At 44.5% G+C, this 22,185-nt stretch overlaps 1 protein-coding gene across 1 annotated transcript; it reads right to left on the bottom strand.

The window, feature by feature from the left end:
• Positions 1-3,129: 3,129 nt before the first annotated feature.
• On the bottom strand, positions 3,130-16,854 carry LOC135528761 (caspase recruitment domain-containing protein 14-like). Its single transcript, XM_064957832.1, has 20 exons — positions 16,448-16,854; positions 15,124-15,261; positions 14,488-14,813; positions 13,738-13,896; positions 13,129-13,248; positions 12,846-12,971; positions 11,926-12,043; positions 11,670-11,893; positions 11,456-11,559; positions 10,690-10,748; positions 10,274-10,337; positions 9,681-9,897; positions 9,398-9,524; positions 8,403-8,637; positions 8,042-8,105; positions 7,698-7,803; positions 5,488-5,652; positions 5,129-5,247; positions 4,782-4,900; positions 3,130-4,655 (listed from the first exon to the last, which is right to left on the bottom strand). Exons 1-20 carry the CDS (start codon positions 16,659-16,661, stop codon positions 4,448-4,450), a joined length of 3,012 nt encoding a protein of 1,003 aa, XP_064813904.1. The 5' UTR covers positions 16,662-16,854; the 3' UTR covers positions 3,130-4,447.
• Positions 16,855-22,185: the final 5,331 nt, after the last annotated feature.

The following is a 22,185-nucleotide window of genomic DNA, read 5'->3' on the forward strand; positions in this document are numbered from 1 at the left end:
AGGGACAGAGAAACAGAGGGAGAGAAAGAGAAACAGAGGGAGAGAGGGGGAGAGAGAGAAACAGTGGGAGAGAGAGGTAGAGGGAGAGACTGTACTATTTACTGTAACCTACTACAGGTGTGCACAGTGAACCAAAAGTGTGCTCCATGGAAATCGGTGGCTACAAATGATAGAATCTTGCTGGAGCAGTGCAATGCTCTGATCTGTAATGGATTTAAAAAAACACCAATTCTATAACTGTGTGTACAGAAAATATTGATGGAGCAGGACATGAGGGCTAGCTCCATGCTGGTACACACAGGGGGCGGGAGCTGGCTGAGTTCTTTCTCTCTCTGCTTCACACCATGCCAGGTCAGCAGTGGGTCAGCACTAAGCAAGGAAGACAGAGAGAGAGAGAGAGAGGATGACAGAACCCTGAGTGTAAATAAGAGAGAAAATATGTGAAGAAGTGTAGCTGTACAGAGAGAGAACGAATGGCAGAGAGAGAGAAGCAGAGAGAGAACTAGAAGCAGAGAGAGAGAGAGGCAGAGAGAGAGAGAGAGAGAGAGGCAGAGAGAGAGAGCGACAGATCAAGCATTAATTTCTTGTACAGCACATAGCAGCAGGAGCCGTGGCACAGTACCAAAGGAAACGAAAGGCAAGAGTTGAAATGAGAGAGCATTTGTTTTTTCGATGTGTTTCGGTTTGTAATGACTGAAGTGAAAAGCACATTTTTAAGTTCTAGTTCAGAGTCATGAGTGGGCTGTTGTTTCAATTAGAGCCACGGTTTCCCTCCCTTGTTTAAATATGCAATGCTTGGCTGTGAAACCATTTACTTTGATAGACTGCACTGCTAAATGAGAGGAAACAAGTATAGAAAAGGCACAGGCAGCATGGGGGAGCGTGCAGACACACTGAAATAAATCTGGAGGGATTGCAAGTGACATGCCTGCAGCTCTGACATCCAAACTCGATCAATTAAACATCAAATCCTGATCCTCCACCATAGTTCTCCCTGCCAAACCCGTTCTTCGTTGCTTTAATCCCCAATGCTGAAACCCAGCCCAGTTCCCAAGCTAGCGTGGAGAAAGAAAACAATCAAAGCATGTTAAAGTAGCCCTATGGTGCAGGGGTGTTGAGGGGAAGACAGTATGTGTGCGTGAGTGTGTGTGGGGGGGGGCAGTGTGTGTGTGTGTGTGTGAGGCATGGTGTGTGTATGTGTCTGTGTGAGCGAGGGAGACAGTGTGTATGTGAGAGGCATGGGGGATAGGGTGTGTGGGCTGTGGCCAAACCCCTCCTCCTCCTCTCCCCTCTATAGCAGGGTCTTGGCTGCGTTCACAGTGCAGGCATGTCACCGTCTTGAACAAACTCTGACATCACACAAATCACTGGAGTGGTTACTCGGCAACTGGAGGGGATTTTGGACCCCGCTGGAGCCAAAACCGTCTTCCACTGGGGAATTTGATTCAGTGGAAGTCTTCACAGATAAACAGCCAAGTCAATAACCACCACAAGAGCTAAAGGGGGACGTTGATTCAGTCTTCTGTTTTCCTGCCAGTAGATGGATATCAGAGAAGTCAACTCTGACATACGGCCAGAGAAACGCCTGCCCAGCCTGCCACATGCACGTCAGATAGGAAAGACGTGCTGTTTTCACATTGTGGTGAAATCCCCAAATCTATTTCCCACTCACTCTTAATATTCCTTCTACCTTCTCTCACCATCTCTTTTCTCTTTCAACCACTCCCACGAACTGTTATTCATTTCTTTCTGTCTCCCCCGTGTGGCCGTTGACATTTATAGGCAGGAATGCAGTCAATGCACCCAAAACCCAAACCAACATTTGACAGTTGACTTTTAATTTGAGGCAGAATTTGAAAGTGGCGAAAACTCATAACTCCCAACTCCAAAGTTAAGAGTATGGTGTCATATCACATGTTTATCTTGTGAGAAACCCCATAAAATGTGAGTGATACACCAGAGGTTGTGGTCATGAGGTCTGTTAATTGTAAAATACTTAAATTGACTATTTTATATCATTATAAAGTCATTTAGCACACATCTAATATATTTTGGTAGAAAAATGAACGAGCGGTTCTGCAAGCATCTCCAATTTTATGCTGCCGGTGGCGGAGCTGAATTTGAGAGTTTTCTACAGCAGGAAAAATAATACTGCAGCGAAATGATTATTACGTGGATAATAATCTATGTACATTTTTGTAGTGGTTTCTACATTTTTTGTAAGTGAAGAACAAATTACAAACTTTTTAAACCTCAAATACACTACAAGTTTGACATGCATTGCATGATGGTTCCCCTGCAACAGAGTGATCCAATTAAGATGCTACACTCAAAGGCTGCGTTTAGACAGGCAGCCCAATTCAGATCTTTTTTTCACTAATTGGTCTTTTGACCAATCACATCAGATCTTTCAACATCAGATTTTTCTTCAGAACTGATCTGATTTGTCAAAAGACCAATTAGTGGAAAAAAAGATCAGAATTGGGCTGCCTGTCTAAATGCAGGCAAATGTCTGTAAAAATATCACTTGTTCCATTCAGTTTCATCATTGCTCTATAGATATTTTGGCAAATCAAAGACACCCCAAATTAAACCCATTAGGAAGTATTTGGATTGCAAATACTACTGTAGACACTTTATTCAGCCAAACTCAAAGTATTTCGATACAAATCTTGCTATGAACGTCCATGGTGTTGGTGTCTATTGCTATGACCAAGTTTTAAAATAACGGTACAGTAATGTTCTTGTTCATTTACCTGTGTTTTTAGGCACGGGTTGTAACGTTGTCAACAATTCCTAAAGACGCTAATTACCTATGCTCCTAAGTTAAGCGTACTTGTTGCTTTACCTAAACGTTGGATAAGTAATAGGCTATAACATAATTTACAAAATAGAGTATGTTTGACAAATTGGAGAAACAGAAATGTTGCGGGTTCCCAACCGTTTGACCTTGCCCCCTCTGCTAGTTACATTGGAGCATCAACCGTTAAAATGTACCTGAACACACACACTTCAAGCTTAAATGCTAAAGAATTGCAAGTGTTAAGAAAATGAATGACATTTGGTAGAAACCAAACCATACATTTTTCTTGAGGACTTTTCTTTGACATAAATGTGCAAATACGAAAGGAATATGAGGAAATGTATTTAGACACAAAATATTTACATTTTTTTATAGTATAATGTCCTTTTAGTGGCCAAAAGATTTGAATGCACCTGTAAACACACGTAACAATCGGATGGCAAGACATCTTAAACATATTTAATTACACAAAATAAAAGTATTGCCATATCTCTAAACCACCACCATCTGTTAATTCATTCCATAGCCAATATCATAAATATTCTTATGATAGATGACACAACTGACACAACACATGCATATAAATCTCATAACACAATAAGCAGGTTTTAGACAGCTGGCTCAGGGACCGTGACTAATACTGTACCTGGTGGTTCTTTAGGAGGACAGGGAAAGACCATAAAGAGAGGATGTAGGTGGAAGAGAGAGGGAGGGGCTAAGCGCTGCACAAGAAGTAGAACTTTGTTCTCATTCTGAGAGTGAGTGACTAAGGGTCAACAATACCTGAGCTCTGTGTACAGTCATCGTATATCGTAAAATACAATGAGTTATCATGTCGTGTAATATCAGTTACTTTGTCACCCTTTAAAAAAATGTATTACATATTTTATCAAAATGAAAATAAATCAATAAATACATTTAGTCCATTACATTTTTGAAATGGTCTTTCTCAAAAATGTTTGTATATTGTCAAATAAAATAAGCTGTACTCTTCATTTTTAGGGGTCCTTAACCCAGACTTTGAATACCACTGCTTTAAAAACATGTTCCAACATAAATCCACATAATGCCTACAATCATTACACTTCAACCCTATCTTGACTTGCACACTTCCGAATAGGTAATTAAATCATTCATTGTATGGAAACTTTAACTGTGTCCGACAGTAAGTCAACATACTCTGGAATTCCTACATTACATTTCAGGTGTGACTTGGGTATGACCATGGTTTCACAGGTTTGTTGGAATCCTGTGTATAATACAATACACAGTATTTAACACTATCATATCTTTATGATAAAGATAATTGAAAAACGATTCCCAAAAACAATACAAGTAAATATAGGTTGGAAAAAACAACAAGAACTTAATGAAGCTAAACCAAAGTGCAGGTACATCTCCTCATACTACCTGGATTACAGAATATGTATAGGTAGCTATCATAGTTACACATGCATTCACAATCCATTTCCCTTGTCCCATAATGGTCAGGTATGTAATGCCTATTGGAACTCTTCTCCGTCTTCTCCATTTACAAATCATTCAAATCATTTATTTTACAAATTTGTAATTCAAAAGACATCCAATTTGGCCACGAGTACCTCATCAACAAACTTCACATTGGTGCCTCTGATACCTTAAAAATCACCACAAATCAGGCTCCACCCACACCATCTTCTTCTGCTCCCCCAAGATGATGGAGTGCAGGGTGGTGAGCAGAGTGGTTTTGTCGTCCCACGAGTCAGGGCTGACGATGCGGTAGAGGCAGGGCAGCTTGTCCAGCAGGGACTCCTCGCTGCGAGAACACTCCAGCAGCTGCTCCTCGGACCAGCCCTGACGCTGCACCTTAGACCTGGGCGAGAGGGGGAGGAGGTAGGGGGGGGGTGAGAGAGTGAAGATATAGACAAATAGGGTAGAAGGTCGAGATGGAGGGAGAGAGAACAAGAGAAATAAACACAAAGACACACAAATGGCCTACTTGAGTTTGCGTGCTGCTCTGGACTTGGACTGGGCGATGAAGATGATGATGGGGAAGATCTCTGCCCTGTGGAGGCGGCGTACACAGTCCAGACCTAGAGGCAGCACACAGTGAGTACCCTGAGAGAAGAGACAGGAGAGGAGTTTCGGTACGGTCAATACTGCAGCTGCATATATTCTTCTGGAACACAGGGTACATCAAATAACAGGACCACTGAAAATAAGGGATGTATTGTCGGTTATTTTTGTGACCTTTGTGGAAAACGGTTCAAGTAAGTCATAAACCATTTTTCTTTCTTCCCTAATACCAGTATGTCAAATACGGTGCTGTCATCTCGACTATCCCACCTGCTTCATGACCCTCTCAACACTCTGCAAGGTGTAACACCGCTGACCCCCCTGTTCACACTCCTCCAGCACCTCAGACCTCTGCAGCCTGGCAGCGTGCTCGCTGGAACTCAATAACTCTGGGGATAGGGGGAGGGAGAGGGGGAGAGATGAGTATAGGATAAGGTGACACAGCAGGTACGAGGAAAACAAACATTTGCATCTTCATTAACATCACCTTCCGCTACTGTGCAAATAGTAGATCATCTCATTGGAATTCCGCTCTGGGCATCGGGCAGGTGATGGATGAAAGAAAAAAAAAGAGAGAGGAGAGAGAAAGAACATCAGAAAAAGAAAAAAAAGAAAGACTCCTCCCTAACCTGGCTCACACAACTGAAAGCCATGCCACTCGGCCAGCTTCTGATCCAGGACACGGCCGAGAATTGTGGGTAGCAGGAGGACCGGACGACAGACGGGTGGGTAGTGGGGCGTGACCAGGGTGTAGGGCATGAGGGTCAAACAGCCTCTGGGTGCAGAGCCATCCCCTAGAGCAGAGGACAATATTAGGACACACCGGGTTCAGGTCAATAACCAAGGCGACATTATTACAGGAATAAGAGCTGTGACGATACCAGGAACGCAATATTTTTACCTTGGCAAAAATAAAAACACGATACTTGCCGCAATATCCGTATCATCCCAGCCCTAATAGGTATGGTAATATCATAGGGCTGGAGTTAATCCAACCTGCTTTAGCAATGTTTATGCACAGTTTAGCAAACTTGGTTTGATGCAGAACTTCAATGGTTGCCATGTTGACAATTCAATGGAGTGTTTGGCTCCAACATGGAGGACAGTCTTATGATACAACCTCTATGGTTCTGGCTCTGTTATGTTTTGTATATTCTTGTGTAAAAAAAATGACTTCAAATCCAGCTTTGACTGTATCTGATATATACAGTGACTTGCGAAAGTATTCGGCCCCCTTGAACTTTGCGACCTTTTGCCACATTTCAGGCTTCAAACATAAAGATATAAAACTGTATTTTTTTGTGAAGAATCAACAACAAGTGGGACACAATCATGAAGTGGAACGACATTTATTGGATATTTCAATTTTTTTAACAAATCAAAAACTGAAAAATTGGGCGTGCAAAATTATTCAGCCCCCTTAAGTTAATACTTTGTAGCGCCACCTTTTGCTGCGATTACAGCTGTAAGTCGCTTGGGGTATGTCTCTATCAGTTTTGCACATCGAGAGACTGAATTTTTTTCCCCATTCCTCCTTGCAAAACAGCTCGAGCTCAGTGAGGTTGGATGGAGAGCATTTGTGAACAGCAGTTTTCAGTTCTTTCCACAGATTCTCGATTGGATTCAGGTCTGGACTTTGACTTGGCCATTCTAACACCTGGATATGTTTATTTTTTAACCATTCCATTGTAGATTTTGCTTTATGTTTTGGATCATTGTCTTGTTGGAAGACAAATCTCCGTCCCAGTCTCAGGTCTTTTGCAGACTCCATCAGGTTTTCTTCCAGAATGGTCCTGTATTTGGCTCCTTCCATCTTCCCATCAATTTTAACCATCTTCCCTGTCCCTGCTGAAGAAAAGCAGGCCCAAACCATGATGCTGCCACCACCATGTTTGACAGTGGGGATGGTGTGTTCAGGGTGATGAGCTGTGTTGCTTTTACGCCAAACATAACGTTTTGCATTGTTGCCAAAAAGTTAAATTTTGGTTTCATCTGACCAGAGCACCTTCTTCCACATGTTTGGTGTGTGTCCCAGGTGGCTTGTGGCAAACTTTAAACAACACTTTTTATGGATATCTTTAAGAAATGGCTTTCTTCTTGCCACTCTTCCATAAAGGCCAGATTTGTGCAATATACGACTGATTGTTGTCCTATGGACAGAGTCTCCCACCTCAGCTGTAGATCTCTGCAGTTCATCCAGAGTGATCATGGGCCTCTTGGCTGCATCTCTGATCAGTCTTCTCCTTGTATGAGCTGAAAGTTTAGAGGGACGGCCAGGTCTTGGTAGATTTGCAGTGGTCTGATACTCCTTCCATTTCAATATTATCGCTTGCACAGTGCTCCTTGGGATGTTTAAAGCTTGGGAAATCTTTTTGTATCCAAATCCGACTTTAAACTTCTTCACAACAGTATCTCGGACCTGCCAGGTGTGTTCCATGTTCTTCATGATGCTCTCTGCGCTTTTAACGGACCACTGAGACTATCACAGTGCAGGTGCATTTATACGGAGACTTGATTACACACAGGTGGATTGTATGTATCATCATTAGTCATTTAGGTCAACATTGGATCATTCAGAGATCCTCACTGAACTTCTGGAGAGAGTTTGCTGCACTGAAAGTAAAGGGGCTGAATAATTTTGCACGCCCAATTTTTCAGTTTTTGATTTGTTAAAAAAGTTTGAAATATCCAATAAATGTCGTTCCACTTCATGATTGTGTCCCACTTGTTGTTGATTCTTCACAAAAAATACAGTTTTATATCTTTATGTTTGAAGCCTGAAATGTGGCAAAAGGTCGCAAAGTTCAAGGGGGCCGAATACTTTCGCAAGGCACTGTACCTGGCCCAGTGCTCTTGTCCTTGCTGTCTTCTACACAGACCCACAGAGGATTCCTCCCCTGTCTCCCCGTACTGACGATCCTCACAGTCTTCTGCTTGTCCCGGGCCTGAGGACCCAGCAAACAACGTGTTAACCCGAATGTTTGACAGCGGTTCGGAGGGATATTCACATGACTACAATGTTTTCTTCATGAATGTTCGGTGAACACGTTCTAGAAACGTCAAAAACAAACATTTTTGGAACACATTCGCGGGAAAGGAGTGTCCCTTGACTGTAACTCAGAAACCCTAAAGCGAGTTGGATTTTGGTCCGAGTAGTTCTGCAAACTATGTGAATGATGTTACCTTTCTAAGTGCCATGGGTTGGATGCTCATGTTCTCGATAGCGCTGATCAGCAGGCGTTGGGCCCTGCAATGAGAAGGAACACATCTTCACTAATATAATTTATACATGATGTAATTTATGTATTGGCCAATTCAAATCCTATTGTAATCATTATCAGTACGTCATTGTATCAAACATAGATTAGATGTAGTAGATGTTAGTTCTCCAGAGGGGGATAGATATAGCCTAGTCCCAGATCTGTCTGTACTATAGTGCTTATAGGAGTTGGTAAGATCGCACAAACAGATCTGGAACCAGGCTAGACTAGAAAGTATCCTTGTCAACAATCCAATCCCACATGGTGGGTACTGGGCCTACTACCTGTAGTAGTTGGGCAAGTTGCCAGTCTTGAGATCCAGCAGTTGGCAAGGGTGGACGTGGCTGGCCCTCCAGGAGCGGTCAGCGCCCGCTGGGAGGGTGCATGTGACGTGGAGGATGTCGTTACAGGAAACGGACAGAGCGTCCTGCGAGCCCCCGGGTAACGTCATGTTGACGCGCACGTAGAAGGAGTCACCTGACATGGCCTCGCCACTCTGCAGCAGGAGCTTCTCATAGGCTGAGAGAGAGAGAGAGAGAAAAGGGGAGGGACCATGGAGGATTATGACTGTGACAGATCTGGGTCACGGCATCAATGTTACAGGTTTGATATATACACACACGCGACCAACCAACATGAATACAGAAACATTAAAAAAGCATATTTATGAAATATCAAGTGGAAGCATAACTTCATCTGTTTCATGTGATTATTCTTAGTGATGCACATTACACAGAGAACGGTACTTATGCAATGCTATCGTAGCATGCCAATAGCTTTCCAGTGAGAAAAAAAGAGAGCACTATGTGTTGCTGATGTGAATATTAGCCAGATGCTGAAATGGACTACTTTGAAGTTATCATGGGTTAAGTGTCCCCAGTATGTCACTCTGTTTTTCACCCCTATGTTGCCATGTTACCTCAAAACCAACAGTCAGCCTAAATACCTATGAAACATGAAACGGATAACCCTCAACTTTCAACCTAAATCATGAGAATGAGGCACTTCTGTGACGAGATCCAGAGACACACACTAGTCAAACAATTTTTTTCTAATCAGCTAAGAACACATTTTTCTCTCTCTCGTGTCTGATCTGGGCGATTTGACACTAAAGTTACGTTAACATTTTGAAGGACCTCCTTGCTTATACAATTCTGTCACATCAGAAGGATAATGTCAAGCAAGGGAGAAAGAAAGGATGCACTGGGTAGGGTATTTGAATGTGATAACGTAAAATTATTTTAACCAGACTGTTTTGAACATAGGGCCAGGGTTTCACCATCTTGGTTGGGCCTCAGGGAGAGGTGGCAGAAGCCTCGGACCTGCCCCAGAGCCCACATGGCCTCTTCCAGGGTGGTGTCCTCCAGAACCATCCTTAGAGCCTGCTGAGCCTGCTCATACTTCACCTGGAACCCAGTAGCACAAACACCCATTAGAATTATAGTGCCTTCACAGAAACTATAAAGAAGAGCGGGGAGTTGTGACACAAAATGGCTGCCATGAATCGATCTGTCGGGTAGATAGGAGACTGGAGTTGTGGAGACAGACACAAACACACCCACCTCCAGAATTTGTGCCCCCGAACTAATGCCCACTGTGTTGGCGGCGGAGCCCTCAGTGACCTGGTGGACGAACACTCCCGTCTTGTTACCCCCCACCACCTGCAGCTGGCTCAGCAGCGCCTCCCCCTGGAAGGAGATGGTCAGGACCCGGCCAGTGATGCGCATGGCCCGGGGCCGGGAGCGCAGCAGGAACGGGGGGGCTGATGCCCTGGAGAGACTGGGGTTGAGATGGAGAGGAGATGAGAGTATTTAATTGTCACATTAATCTATCCTGGAGAGACTACGGAAAGTTCATAAACAATCGAGCATCTGACCAACATGCGTGTGATTTTAGTTTCGGGTTAAACAAGATTATTGTTAAATGCATACGATGTACGCAAGGTACTTTGAGTTTGGTAACGGCGCCCCTATAGAAGCAAATCATTTTCATGTGTCATCATCATAATACCATCTCCTTGCAATATACAGGCTATATGGCTTTCTTCCTCTGTTCCTCTGCTTGCTTCAGCCTTCCCTCCAGCAACAATTCAAGGTAGGGAATGTGAGCACATCCCATAGATTTCAGTACATCACGGTAAATTCAAGTTCCTCACCCATCACTGTTGTTGCTTTGGCAGGAAGGCATGTTTGACATAACAGATTGCTCAACCTCATTGCCTGTAAATCGAATAAAACAAAAGAGACTGTTTAAGAATGTGTACACAAAGAGAACGCCCGCCAGTTAATGTGTTACCTAGGCTACCAGGCCAGGATCCAAACTTCACCCAAGGCTACTTTCGTCTCTGCTCGGTAAGTGGCCAACCAAAACATTTATATTTGTTTCCAGGAAGTCTCATCTGGGTGTTCCCCTCAAAGACAAACATGCAAGCACACGCTTATATCCATGTATGTAAGCACACAAATGCACACACACACAAACACATTTGAAAGTACACACGCACACACAGAAGCTGTTAAGTCCCAGTAAGGTGAGAGGGTGTTAAAGGTTGGAGTTCATTCAGTTACGTACCACCGGGGATGAACACAAAGTCATTGTCAAGTAAGACGTCACATTCAGCCGTCTCCGAGCTGGGGACAAGAACAGGGGATAACACTTGTTTACAAAAATGCTGTGTTCTTATTTCGTCCTCATTTTCTCTCTCTCTCTCTCTCTAACCACTCCTTCCCTCCCTCTCTAGGTATCATGTATGCTGCGACATATAAACTGGCTGAGTGAGTTGGACTGCAGAAATACAGAATTGCCATCAAGGCACTTGGACGGACTGTCTTCACTGTAAACACAAAACTACGACAATAAACACGAGCATGGGCAGCCGTTCACCTGTGAAAACAACCTATGATTAAGTTCCAAAAATAACACCTGAATCCTCGATCAAATATGACCACAAAGGGTGCATTTCCAATGGCACCCTAATCCCTATATAGTGCACTACTATATAGAGATTTGGAACACAGACAGAGAACCCACATAGTTTACAGGAAGATCAAATCTACCTTTATAATGAAATGATCTCATGTTACTAGAACAGAAAGAAGGGCTAGGGACCCTGGGGGGGAAAAGCCTAGAAATGAAGCTCTTCCCGGCGACGCAGAGTAAACACATGGCCTTCCTGGTACAAAAGCAGACTTTGGACAGTGACATCACATCACTCAGAATATAGAAGGAAGCATGACAACTGTACTACTGTGTAAGTGTCCAACTGGTTCTGAATGAGGAGTCAGACTGTGTCTTAAACATACACAGAGTCTAAAACACACACACACACACACCTTACCTGTCTCGGTTGTACCATAGGGTCTTTTCTCGTGTCCGCAGTGACTCTGGGCATGGAGGCTCCACATTTTGGGACTGGACACTACTTGGAGTGATATCACCACTCTACACACACACAATTACCAGAAGTCACGTTTATGATGCAAATCATTAAAGACAAATCAGATGATATAAACAGCTGACATGACTGATATAAATCCTGCATGCACACACACCTTTATATTGGATCCCCTCATGGAATTGGAATCGGGGCAAATTGCATGCATGCGGCGGAGGCGGGAACGAGGGGAGGGGCTGGAGGGGAGGGGCTGGAGGGGAGGGGCTGGAGGGGAGGGGCTGGAGGGGAGGCTGCCACTGCTGGAGCCCTGGCTCTCCCAGCTAAACGTCCGTTCCTGGAGACGGACAGACACACGTTCGTCGTTAGTATCTCGTTTAGAATCTGCTCTGCATGTTAATGTGTGTATGGAGTGTGCGTGGGTGTGTACACAATGTGCATTTGTATGTATACAGTGTGCGCGCTGCGCAGCGTGTCCTTCTCAGCCAGGCTCCTGGCTATCTGGGCCTGGGCCTCGTCCCTGGACAGGCACGCCTGGAGGGATGGACAGACAGACAGACAGAAAGGGCGGCAATAAGACAGACATACATACAATGAGTCTTCAAAACATTAAGGACACATTCCTGATACACCTTCCCCCCCCCAGCAGTGTTGCAGTTCTTGACCCAAACCGGTGCACATGACCTGCCTGCATGTCTGCCTTTGCTCATCACGCCACATACACTGAGCGTACAAAACATTAGGAGCACCTGCTCTTTCCATGACGTACACTGAGCAAGTGAATCCAGGTAAACGCTATCCCTTGTTGAGGTCACTTGTTACATCCACCTTCATCAGTGTAAATGTAGAGGAGGAGACCGGTTAAAGAAGGTTTTTGATGCCTTGAGACAACGGAGACGTGCGTATGTGTGCCATTCAGAGGGGAATGGGAAAGACAAAAGATTTCCGCGCCTTTGAACAGAGCATGGTAGTAGGTGCTGTTGCACAGCTACTACCATGTTGAGCACCTACTACCATGCTCTGTTCAAAGGCGCGGAAATCTTTTGTCTTTCCCATTCCCCCTCTGAATGGCACACATACGCACGTCTCCGTTGTCTCTTAGCTTTTGCCTGGATTCACTTGCTCAGTGTACGTCATGGAAAGAGCAGGTGTTCCTAATGTTTTGTACGCTCAGTGTATGTGGCGTGACGAGCAAAGACAGACACGCAGGCAGGTCAGTATGCAAATAGGTGGATATAGGCAGACAGACTGACAGGCAGGCGGACACAGAACGGTATGGCATTCCAATAATTGATTTCAGGATGAGCAATGATGTCATAAGGTAATCGCTCCTCACGTGGTCTCTCTCTGCCTGGAGCTCCCTCAGTTGGCTCTGTTTGACAGTACCCTTCTGCTGGTACATCTCACAGTCCAGAGTCAGCTTCTGAACCTGCAGTGCCAGATACTCTTTATGTTCCACCGTCTAAGAGCAAACACACACCCAGGCGGCGTTCAAAGTTTGGCCACTCAAAAATGTACCCGTGTAACAAATTCTATTGCCTTTCAGCAGATGTTTGCTGTCGGAATAAAATGGCCAACTCAAAAGGGTTGTTCACAATCTCCTAGACACACACACACACCTCCTGCCTCTCGCGGGTCAGCTGCTCATTCTCCTCTCTGTAGCACCTGAGCTGCTCAGCAAGCTCTATATGGACATCCCTGGCCTCAACCAGGTCTTGGCCCAGGATATCCTCACACGCCTGAAGAGAGAGAGGGGGGTGTAGGGATACAGAGAAGGGGGGGGTGTAGGGATACAGAGAGGAGGGGGGTGTAGGGATACAGAGAAGGGGGTGTAGGGATACAGAGAAGCGGGGGGGTGTAGGGATACAGAGAGGAGGGGGTGTAGGGATACAGAGAAGGGGGGTGTAGGGATACAGAGAAGGGGGGGGGGTGTAGGGATACAGAGAAGGTGGGGGGGGGGGGGTGTAGGGATACAGAGAAGAGGGGGTGTAGGGATACAGAAAAGGGGGGGGTGTAGGGATACAGAGAAGGGGGGGTGTAGGGATACAGAGAAGGGGGGTGTAGGGATACAGAGAAGGGGGGGTGTAGGGATACAGAGAAGGGGGGTGTAGGGATACAGAGAAGGGGGGTAGAACATTGGAGAAAAATAAAGGGTAGAGGGATCGTGAGAGGAACAGAAGGACAAGAGGACGTGACAGTCAGAAGTCTGAGCTTGTGTCCTCACTCACTGGGGTGAATTTCTCGCCCACCAGTAGCTGCCTGCGCAGAGCGCTAATCTCGTCCTGCAGTCGCTGCGTCTCGCTGGGGGTGGGGCACTTGAGCGAGCGCTGCCTCTCAAAGTCCGTCTCTGTCTGGGCTTTGCGCAGCTCAAACTGAAGCTGATATACCTGCCCATCATCGAAAAACAGAAGACAACTGTCACAAAGTCTGTGACCGCAGTATTTGACCACAGTTGCTTCAACATGTTTTCTGTTGTCCCTTGTTGTTTCTTACAGTAAATGAAATGTATCACTTAAAGATGGAATCTGCAGTAGGGGAAACAGCGCCACTGTCCGCCCCATGGCTGTTGTAATTGTTTTGTTGACGAAACAGAGCTGGGGAGCATCGTGTACATTTTTAAAAACAAGTGTGGTACATCTGCAATGATGTCCGAGGGTGGAAAAAACTGTGTTTGTTGTTTGCAGTAATATCGTTGTTGTTGTCATATCGCAAACGGACGTGGCATTTTCACCATTAAAGATTCCAGCTCTTTGAATTGAATTTCTTTTGAGTAACAGACATATACAACAAATGTACAATGTGGACAGGGATGCCAAAGCTTTAACACGTTTCTACACCAAAACTAATGCTGTTATTAGTTCAATGAACTTTACCATACTTTTGGTCAACCCTGTAAATACCGTAATTTATTACTTCACATAACGCAGTGCAGTCATCACCACTCCGGAATATCCCACAGCTAGCCCTTTTACCCTGACCTGCAGGTTGAGGTCGCTGCAGTGGATGTTGGCGGCCGACCTCTCCTCGATGACGGCGGTGTACCGCGCATACAGGCCACACTTCTCGTCCTTCAGCTTCAAGATGTCGTGGTGCGCGGCAGCCAAGTGCTTCCTCAAGCGGCTGTGGTCGGCCTTAAGACGGCGAGACTCCTCCTGCCGCTCCAGAGTCTGACCTAGCTGCGCCTCCAGGGAGGTGCAACGTGACCCCAGCCGACTGGCCTCCTGCCGAGCCTCCTTCAGCTCCTTCTGCATCCCTGTCAAGGCTTTGACCAGGTACTCAGTCAAGTCCGAGTACTTAATCAGGCCTGGGAGGAAATCAGATTAGGATGGACACACTATAGCTACTGCTAATCCAGGACTACTGATTGGACTAAGAATAATTTCCCACCAAATATTTTTACCAAATGATTTACTCCAATGGAGATTATATGAATATGATATATTTAGAATACTGTTTACTGATGAATAGAATGAACACATTGCACTGGTTTTCAAGCAGACAGGACAAATTGAAAAATAACCATCATTCTTCACACAAGGTAACCCAGCCCTCTCCTTAACACAGGGCCTAAATGAGCCACATGGGAAACAGGTCATGTGTTGTGTGTTACTCGCCACTGAAGCCAGAGGGCTCGGTGCTTGTCTTGCGGCCTGTGACCTGGGTGTAGATGGTGGGGTAGTGGATCATCAGGCTCTCCAGCAGGGCCATTGCACCGTTCCTCCCCTGGATATGCAGCAGGTCCAGCATGTGACCTAAAGAAGACAAAAGGGTTAAATAGGACGAAGTGCACAAAGTAAATCAAAGACGAAGATGGACTGTTTTATGGACTTATTCATAAAAATGTGCTATTGTATTTCCTCATTAATTTAGTTGTTTTATAGGGACAGACTATTAAAATATGGACATGTTGAGTTATAAACATTTATGAATCGCATAACTCATTTTCATCACCAGTTATAAGACATGCTCAAGTACGTAGATGTACACTGAGTGTACTAAACATTAGGAACACACAATATTGAGTTGCACCTTCTTTTGCCTCAATTTGTCAGGGCATGGACTCTAGAAGGTGTCAAAAGCGTTCGACAGGGGAACACTCCGTTGGGGTGTGTTTCCCTACCTGTTGTTGTTGGGTTGGGATTTCATAATAAACAACAGTGCCACTGGAAATCCCTATGCTCTCCTGCTCCTGCACCTACCTCTTCTTAAGAGGCACCTAACAACTGAGTGTATACAAAGATGTTTATTTTCAAATCCTTTTACATTTAATTCAGCTTGTGTTATGCTAATTTGACTTTTTCCCGACCCGCGGAAACAACTTTGAAGGTGACGACCGCAAAATGTAAAATACCAACGGATGTATTAGGTTACGAAATCCAACTTTAAAAATAAAATGTTATGCTAATGACGTTAGAGAAAGAATGATTCAGAACATAAATAATCATATTTGTCTTGGTAAAATGTATTTTATAACGTAAGGAAGTGACATTTCATCACCAAAGCTGGGCAGAGTAGGTGGACACCCTACAGTGGCCTTGTGGTTAAAGTGTCCACCTTGAGATTGCAAGGTTGGATGGCAGGTTCCTGGTTGATTCCTACCCAAGACTCTACAAATGGGACCTGATGCCTCTCTGCTTGGGACTCAGCATTAAGAAGATGGATTGCTGTGCCACTAGTGTCCTTCCCAGGGGGTGTACTTGTACATCAGGGTCCCTCATGCTACAGAAACAAGGCGTAGGCTCGTGCCCATATGGGCCGTTCTGGCTCTACTTACTCCTCCAACGAAATGTATAAACAAAACCAAGTGGAAAAAAATCAACACTGATAGAATGGAATATAATTAAACAGAACAGAAAAAAATACAGAAAGCATACAACAGAAGAACATCTAAAGTAATACAATAGGAAATCATAGAAACAAATAGAATAGAAGTCTTACTGGTCCTCATGGAGCTGTTGTTGAGCTTGAGGCAGGAGAGGATCTCATCTTCATCCATCTCTGTGAGGACCCTGGCTTGGCGCAGGTAGGGGATCAACATACATGGCTTCACACCCAGGGAGATACGATGACGGTTGTCGTTGATCAGCTCCCACACATCTTCCTCACCTATCTCCTTGAGGTCGGGCCCCTCCGGTACACATTCCGCTGCCATGGTGAATGCCCGGCGTGTGTGTGAGGCGACTCACTTCGAGTGAGTGTCGCAGGCAGACGCAGTCACTGAAGACACACACACCTCGTATTATCACTGTCCGATGCTGGGGGAAAAAGCTAACTGTCCGAGACACAGGGACTCCACGCCCGGCTGGTGTAGGCGTAAATGCATGCAAGGGTGTGTGTGTGTGAGAGATAACCTGAAAGACAAGAAACATACACCCCAGTGAATCAGTGCCCACGCCAGCCCATGCATGCACTTTATTACTGAACTCATTTTGTAAATGGCGGATCTCTAGCAAGACGCTAGTTCACCCAAGTTGCGTCAAATAGTATCTTCTTCAGTGCCATGAGATATTGCGTGTGACTAAACAAACTGACAAGATTTCATCTTGGGGGACAAGATCAACAATAGATCATGAGAGGGGTTATTCACTGGAAATGCACCACAAGTAATATGTTTGGTATTGTATTGTTACCATATGTGACTGTTATTACCACATGTTGCCTAGTAAACTAATACTATGCCAAAGTGTGTCTATAATAACAACACCGTAGATACAAAGGGTAGGCTACATCTTATTTGACTTTGGTCTGTACACGATAGCATGTATTCAAGTAGGCTACAAAACTGGCAAATGCATGGAGGAAATACTGAGAAACAGGAATATACAGAGATATTACTGAATAACCATGAAATACACACAGGCCTACTTAAAGCGTAAAATGACTTCTTATAATATGTACAAAACCATTGACCATTTCTTTGGAGTTGCAGGTGTAGCCTATGTATAATCACCATGATCTACCCAACTCGTGCCAGCAGCGCTCCTCCCGTCAATGACAGCGCATGGTCGAGGAGGACAACTAAACCGACTAATCATACAAAGTTACTAACCAACCAATCAAAAAATAACTCATTTGGATTATTACTGATGGACCACAGCCTAAAAAATAAACAAACAAAAAACATGAAGCTTGTTCCTGGTAACATTTCTAGGGCCATTGGGTTATTCATTGGGAAAGTGAATATAAAAAGGCTGAGGTTGGAACTTACACTCCATGACCAAAGGTAGGTGGACACCTGCTCGTCGACCATCTCATTCCGAAATCATGGCCATTAATATGGAGTTGGTCCACCCTTTGCTGCTATAACAGCCTCCACTCTTCTGGGAATGTTTTCCACTAGATGTTGGAACATTGCTGCAGGGACTTGCTTCCATTCAGCCACAAAAGCAATAGTGAGGTGGAGCACTGATGTTGTGCAATTAGGCCTGGGTACATCCCAAAGGTGTTCGATGAGGTTCAGGTCAGGGCTATGTGCAGGCCAGTCAAGTTTTTCCACACCGATCTCGACAAACCATTTCTGTATGGACCTCGCTTTGTGCACGTGGGCATTGTCATGCTGAAACAGGAAAGGGCCTTCCCCAAACTGTTGCCACAAAGTTGGAAGCACAGAATCATTTAGAATGTCATGTATGCTGTCGCGTTAACATTCCCCTTCACTGGAGCTAAGGGGCCTAGCCCGAACCATGAAAAATGGCTGCTCGGCCAAGGAAACCCATTTCATGAAGCTTTCTGATGTTGCTTCCAGAGGCAGTTTGGAAACTCGGTAGTGAGTTTTGCAACCGAGGACACACGATTTTTACACACTACGCACTTCAGCACTCTGCGGTCCCGTTCTGTGAGTTTGTGTGGCCTACCACTTCGCGGCTGAGCCATTGTTGCTCCTAGACGTTTCGACTTCCACTTCACAATTACAGCACTTACAGTTGACCAGGGCAGAAATTTGACGAACTGATTTGTTGGAAAGGTGGCATCCTATGACGGTGCCACGTTGAAAGTCACTGAGCTCTTCGGTAAGGACATTCTACGGCCAATGTTTGTCTTTGGAGATGGCATGGCTGCGTGCTCGACTTTATACACCTCTCAGCATCAGGTGTGGCTAAAATAACCATATCCACTCATTTGAAGGAGTGTCCACATACTTTTGTATATATGTTGTGTCAATTTTTAGTTCACGAGATGTCACATGGAAAATGCATTTGAATAATGTGGAATCCTGGTTGCTATTTAAATATATTACAATGGCGTCATAACTTTACTGGAAAATCAAATGGTCATTGAGATGACACATCAGTAGTTGCACCTCCAAAACCATATTCATTCCATTGAGTTACTTCCCTACGGCCTACTGCATGTAGGCTATTTACTTGGAGCTTCTTTGAATCATAGCCTGTCTTATAAAAGGTCTTTATGTAATGTAGCCTAGACACTGTGTGTGCAATACCAATGGAACTAGGATGTTGCTTTTGTGACAAACAATGAAACCATCAACAACAAGTTTAAGTTATGAGAAACCATTTGAATCCACCCCACTGTGACTGATTTCTCAATCAACACTGACAGATGCCCATATATGAGACTGACTAGACTGGTATAAATTAATTTGGTGTCACAGTGGAAAAGTGCAGAACCTACTAACTACTTATTTTAAAATCTACATTGTCACTTCGGTATGTGTCCCTTCATCTGTCGACACGGACATCAAGGCTGCGTTTACACAGGCAGCCAAATTCAGATTTTTTTCTTCTCTAATAGGTCTTTTAACAAATCAGATCAACACTGAAAATGATTAGATTAGAAAAGATCCGATGGGATTGGTCAAAAGACCATCTAGAGGAAAAAAAGATCAGAATTGGACTGCCTTAATGTACACCTTAATGTACCCTTATGTTGACAATACCTGTTAGACCAGATGGCAAGTGCAGCTATAGGCCTTGGAATACAGGTCACACACAAACACATTACAAGCCTTCTTACATAATAAAGTGTTAAACAGACTTATAACAAGTTATAAAGAATTATACCTGGATGATTGAAGTAAAGTGTTACTGAAAGAAATTCAATCAAACCCAAAGTATGGAAAAATGATACATTTCCTGTTCCTGCACTGTAAAATTGTAATTCCCTGATTTGAAAGTAACTTCCTAGTAGGCATCAACTATATGCTTTCACCTATCATGCACCCTTAGATCAGAGCAGATGAGCGAGAGGATGCGAGGAAAGGAAGCCTTCATAGACTATAGAGACGCATCCTAGGACGAAACATAACAGGTTAGTGGGTGGTCCACCGGCTGATATTGATCTGTGCCAACTGAAGGACTGTGGCCTCACTAATGTGTAACCTGGCCTTCTCACCCTTCCAATTCAATTCATTGTGTGTATTATAATAGCACCTAACCGGTCATGAAACAGGCAAACAAAGCCACTGGCAAAGCAATGTGAGAGATTGAGGCCAGGCCTCTAAATAACAGCCATCACTGACAATAAAGATTCCTATAACAAAGGTTTCTCTGACAGTAAGTATACAAACTACTTCTTGATCCATCAGTGACACATATATAACAGCAAAAGTTGTTGAAAAGAGAAGGAATGTAATTTGTGACTGGCCTGGTTCCGGATCATCACTTATTTAGGGACAGTTTTTGAGCGGCAGGTAGCCTAGTGGTTAGAACTTTGGGCCAGTAACCGAAGGGTTTCTAGATCGAATCACCGAGCTGACAAGGTAAAAATCTGTCGTTCTGCCCCAGAACAAGGCAGTTAACCCACTGTTCCTAGGCCGTCACAGTAAATAAGATTTTGTTCTTAACTGACCTGCCTAGCTAAATAAAAGGTTTAAAAAAAAAACAGTTTGGGAGCTCCCTTCCCTTGCTGGAGCCCCAAACTGTGACAAAACACACTTCAGGAATGCATGAGATTAGGGTGATAATCTAGTTATATAAATGGATTAGATATCCAGAGTTGAATAGAGAATAAATTCCAAAGGGGCCCGGTGTTGATTCACAAAGAAACCCCTGGAGAGAGGGGACCATTTGGGAAAAACTTCCTGACTATGATGTCAGCGACTGCTTATTGGATGGTGGAACCAGACAATTATCCAATATTATCTGATATTTGACTTTGATGGACATATCCTTTAATTTATGTTAAGTGACGCTTAAAGGCATTGAATTATGTTGTTTCTCTGTTTGTTATTATCTAAGGAAGTCTCTAGATTTTGCTCGCCTGAAGTAGAGTATCTTGTGATAAATTGCAGACCACACTACTTGCTTAGAGAGCTTTCAGCTATACTTTTCGTGGCTGTTTATTTACCGCCACAGACAGATGCTGTCACGAAGACCGCACTCAGTCAGCTGTATAAGGAAATAAGCAAACAGGAAACCACTCACCCAGAGGCAGCGCTCCTAGTGGCCGGAGACTTTAATGCTGGGAAACTTAAATCAGTTCTCCCAAATCCCTATCAATATGTTAAATGTGCAACCAGAGGGAAAAAAATTCTAGATCACCTGCACTCCACACACAGAGACACGTACACAGCTCTCCCTCGCCCTCCATTTGGTAAATCTGACCACAATTCTATCCTCCTGATTCCTGCTTACAAGCAAAAATTAAAGCAGGAAGCACCAGTGACTCGATCTATAAAAAAGTGGTGAGATGAAGCAGATGCTAAACTACAGGACTGTTTTGCTATCACAGACTGGAACATGTTCCGGTCTGTGGCATTGAGGAATACACCACATCAGTCACTGGCTTTATCAATAAGTGCATTGAGGACGTCGTCCCCACAGTGACTGTACGTACGTACCCCAACCACAAGCAATGGATTACAGGCAACATTCGCACCGAGCTAAAGGGTAGAGCTGCCGCTTCCAAGGTGCGGAACTCTAACCCGGAAGCTTATAAGAAATACTGCTACTCCCTCCGACGAACCATCAAACAGGCAAAGCGTCAATACAGGGCTAAGATTGAATAGTACTACACCGGCTCTGACGCTCATCGGATGTGGCAGGGCTTGCAAACCATTACAGACTACAAAGGGAAGCACAGCCGCGAGCTTCCCAGTGACACGAGCCTACCAGACAAGCTAAATCCCTTCTATGCTCGCTTCGAGGCAAGCAACACTGAGGCATGCATGAGAACATCAGCTGTTCCGGACGACTGTGTGATCACACTCTCCGCAGCCGACGTCAGTATGACCTTTAAACAGGTCAACATTCACAAGGCTGCGGGGCCAGATGGATTACCAGAATGTGTGCTCCGGGCATGTGCTGACCAACTGGCAGGTGTCTTCACTGACATTTTCAACATGTCCCTGATTGAGTCTGTAATACCAACATGTTTCAAGCAGACCACCATAGTCCCTGTGGCCAGGAACACGAAGGCAACCTGCCTAAATTACTACAGACCCGGAGCACTCACGTCCGTAGCCATGAAGTGTTTTGAAAGGATGGTAAGGGCTCACATCAACACCATTATCCCAGAAACCCTAAAACCACTCCAATTTGCATACCGCCCAAACGGATCCACAGATTATGCACTCTCTATTGCACCTCACACTGCCCTTTCCCACCTGGACAAAAGGAACACCTATGTGAGAATGCTATTCATTGACTACAGCTCAGCGTTCAACACCATAGTATTTTCACGCCCAGATGAAAAGCGTGCCCAAAGTAAACTGCCTG

Source organism: Oncorhynchus masou, chromosome 5 (genome assembly GCF_036934945.1).
Source record: "Oncorhynchus masou masou isolate Uvic2021 chromosome 5, UVic_Omas_1.1, whole genome shotgun sequence".
Classification (NCBI taxonomy): Eukaryota; Metazoa; Chordata; class Actinopteri; order Salmoniformes; family Salmonidae; genus Oncorhynchus; species Oncorhynchus masou.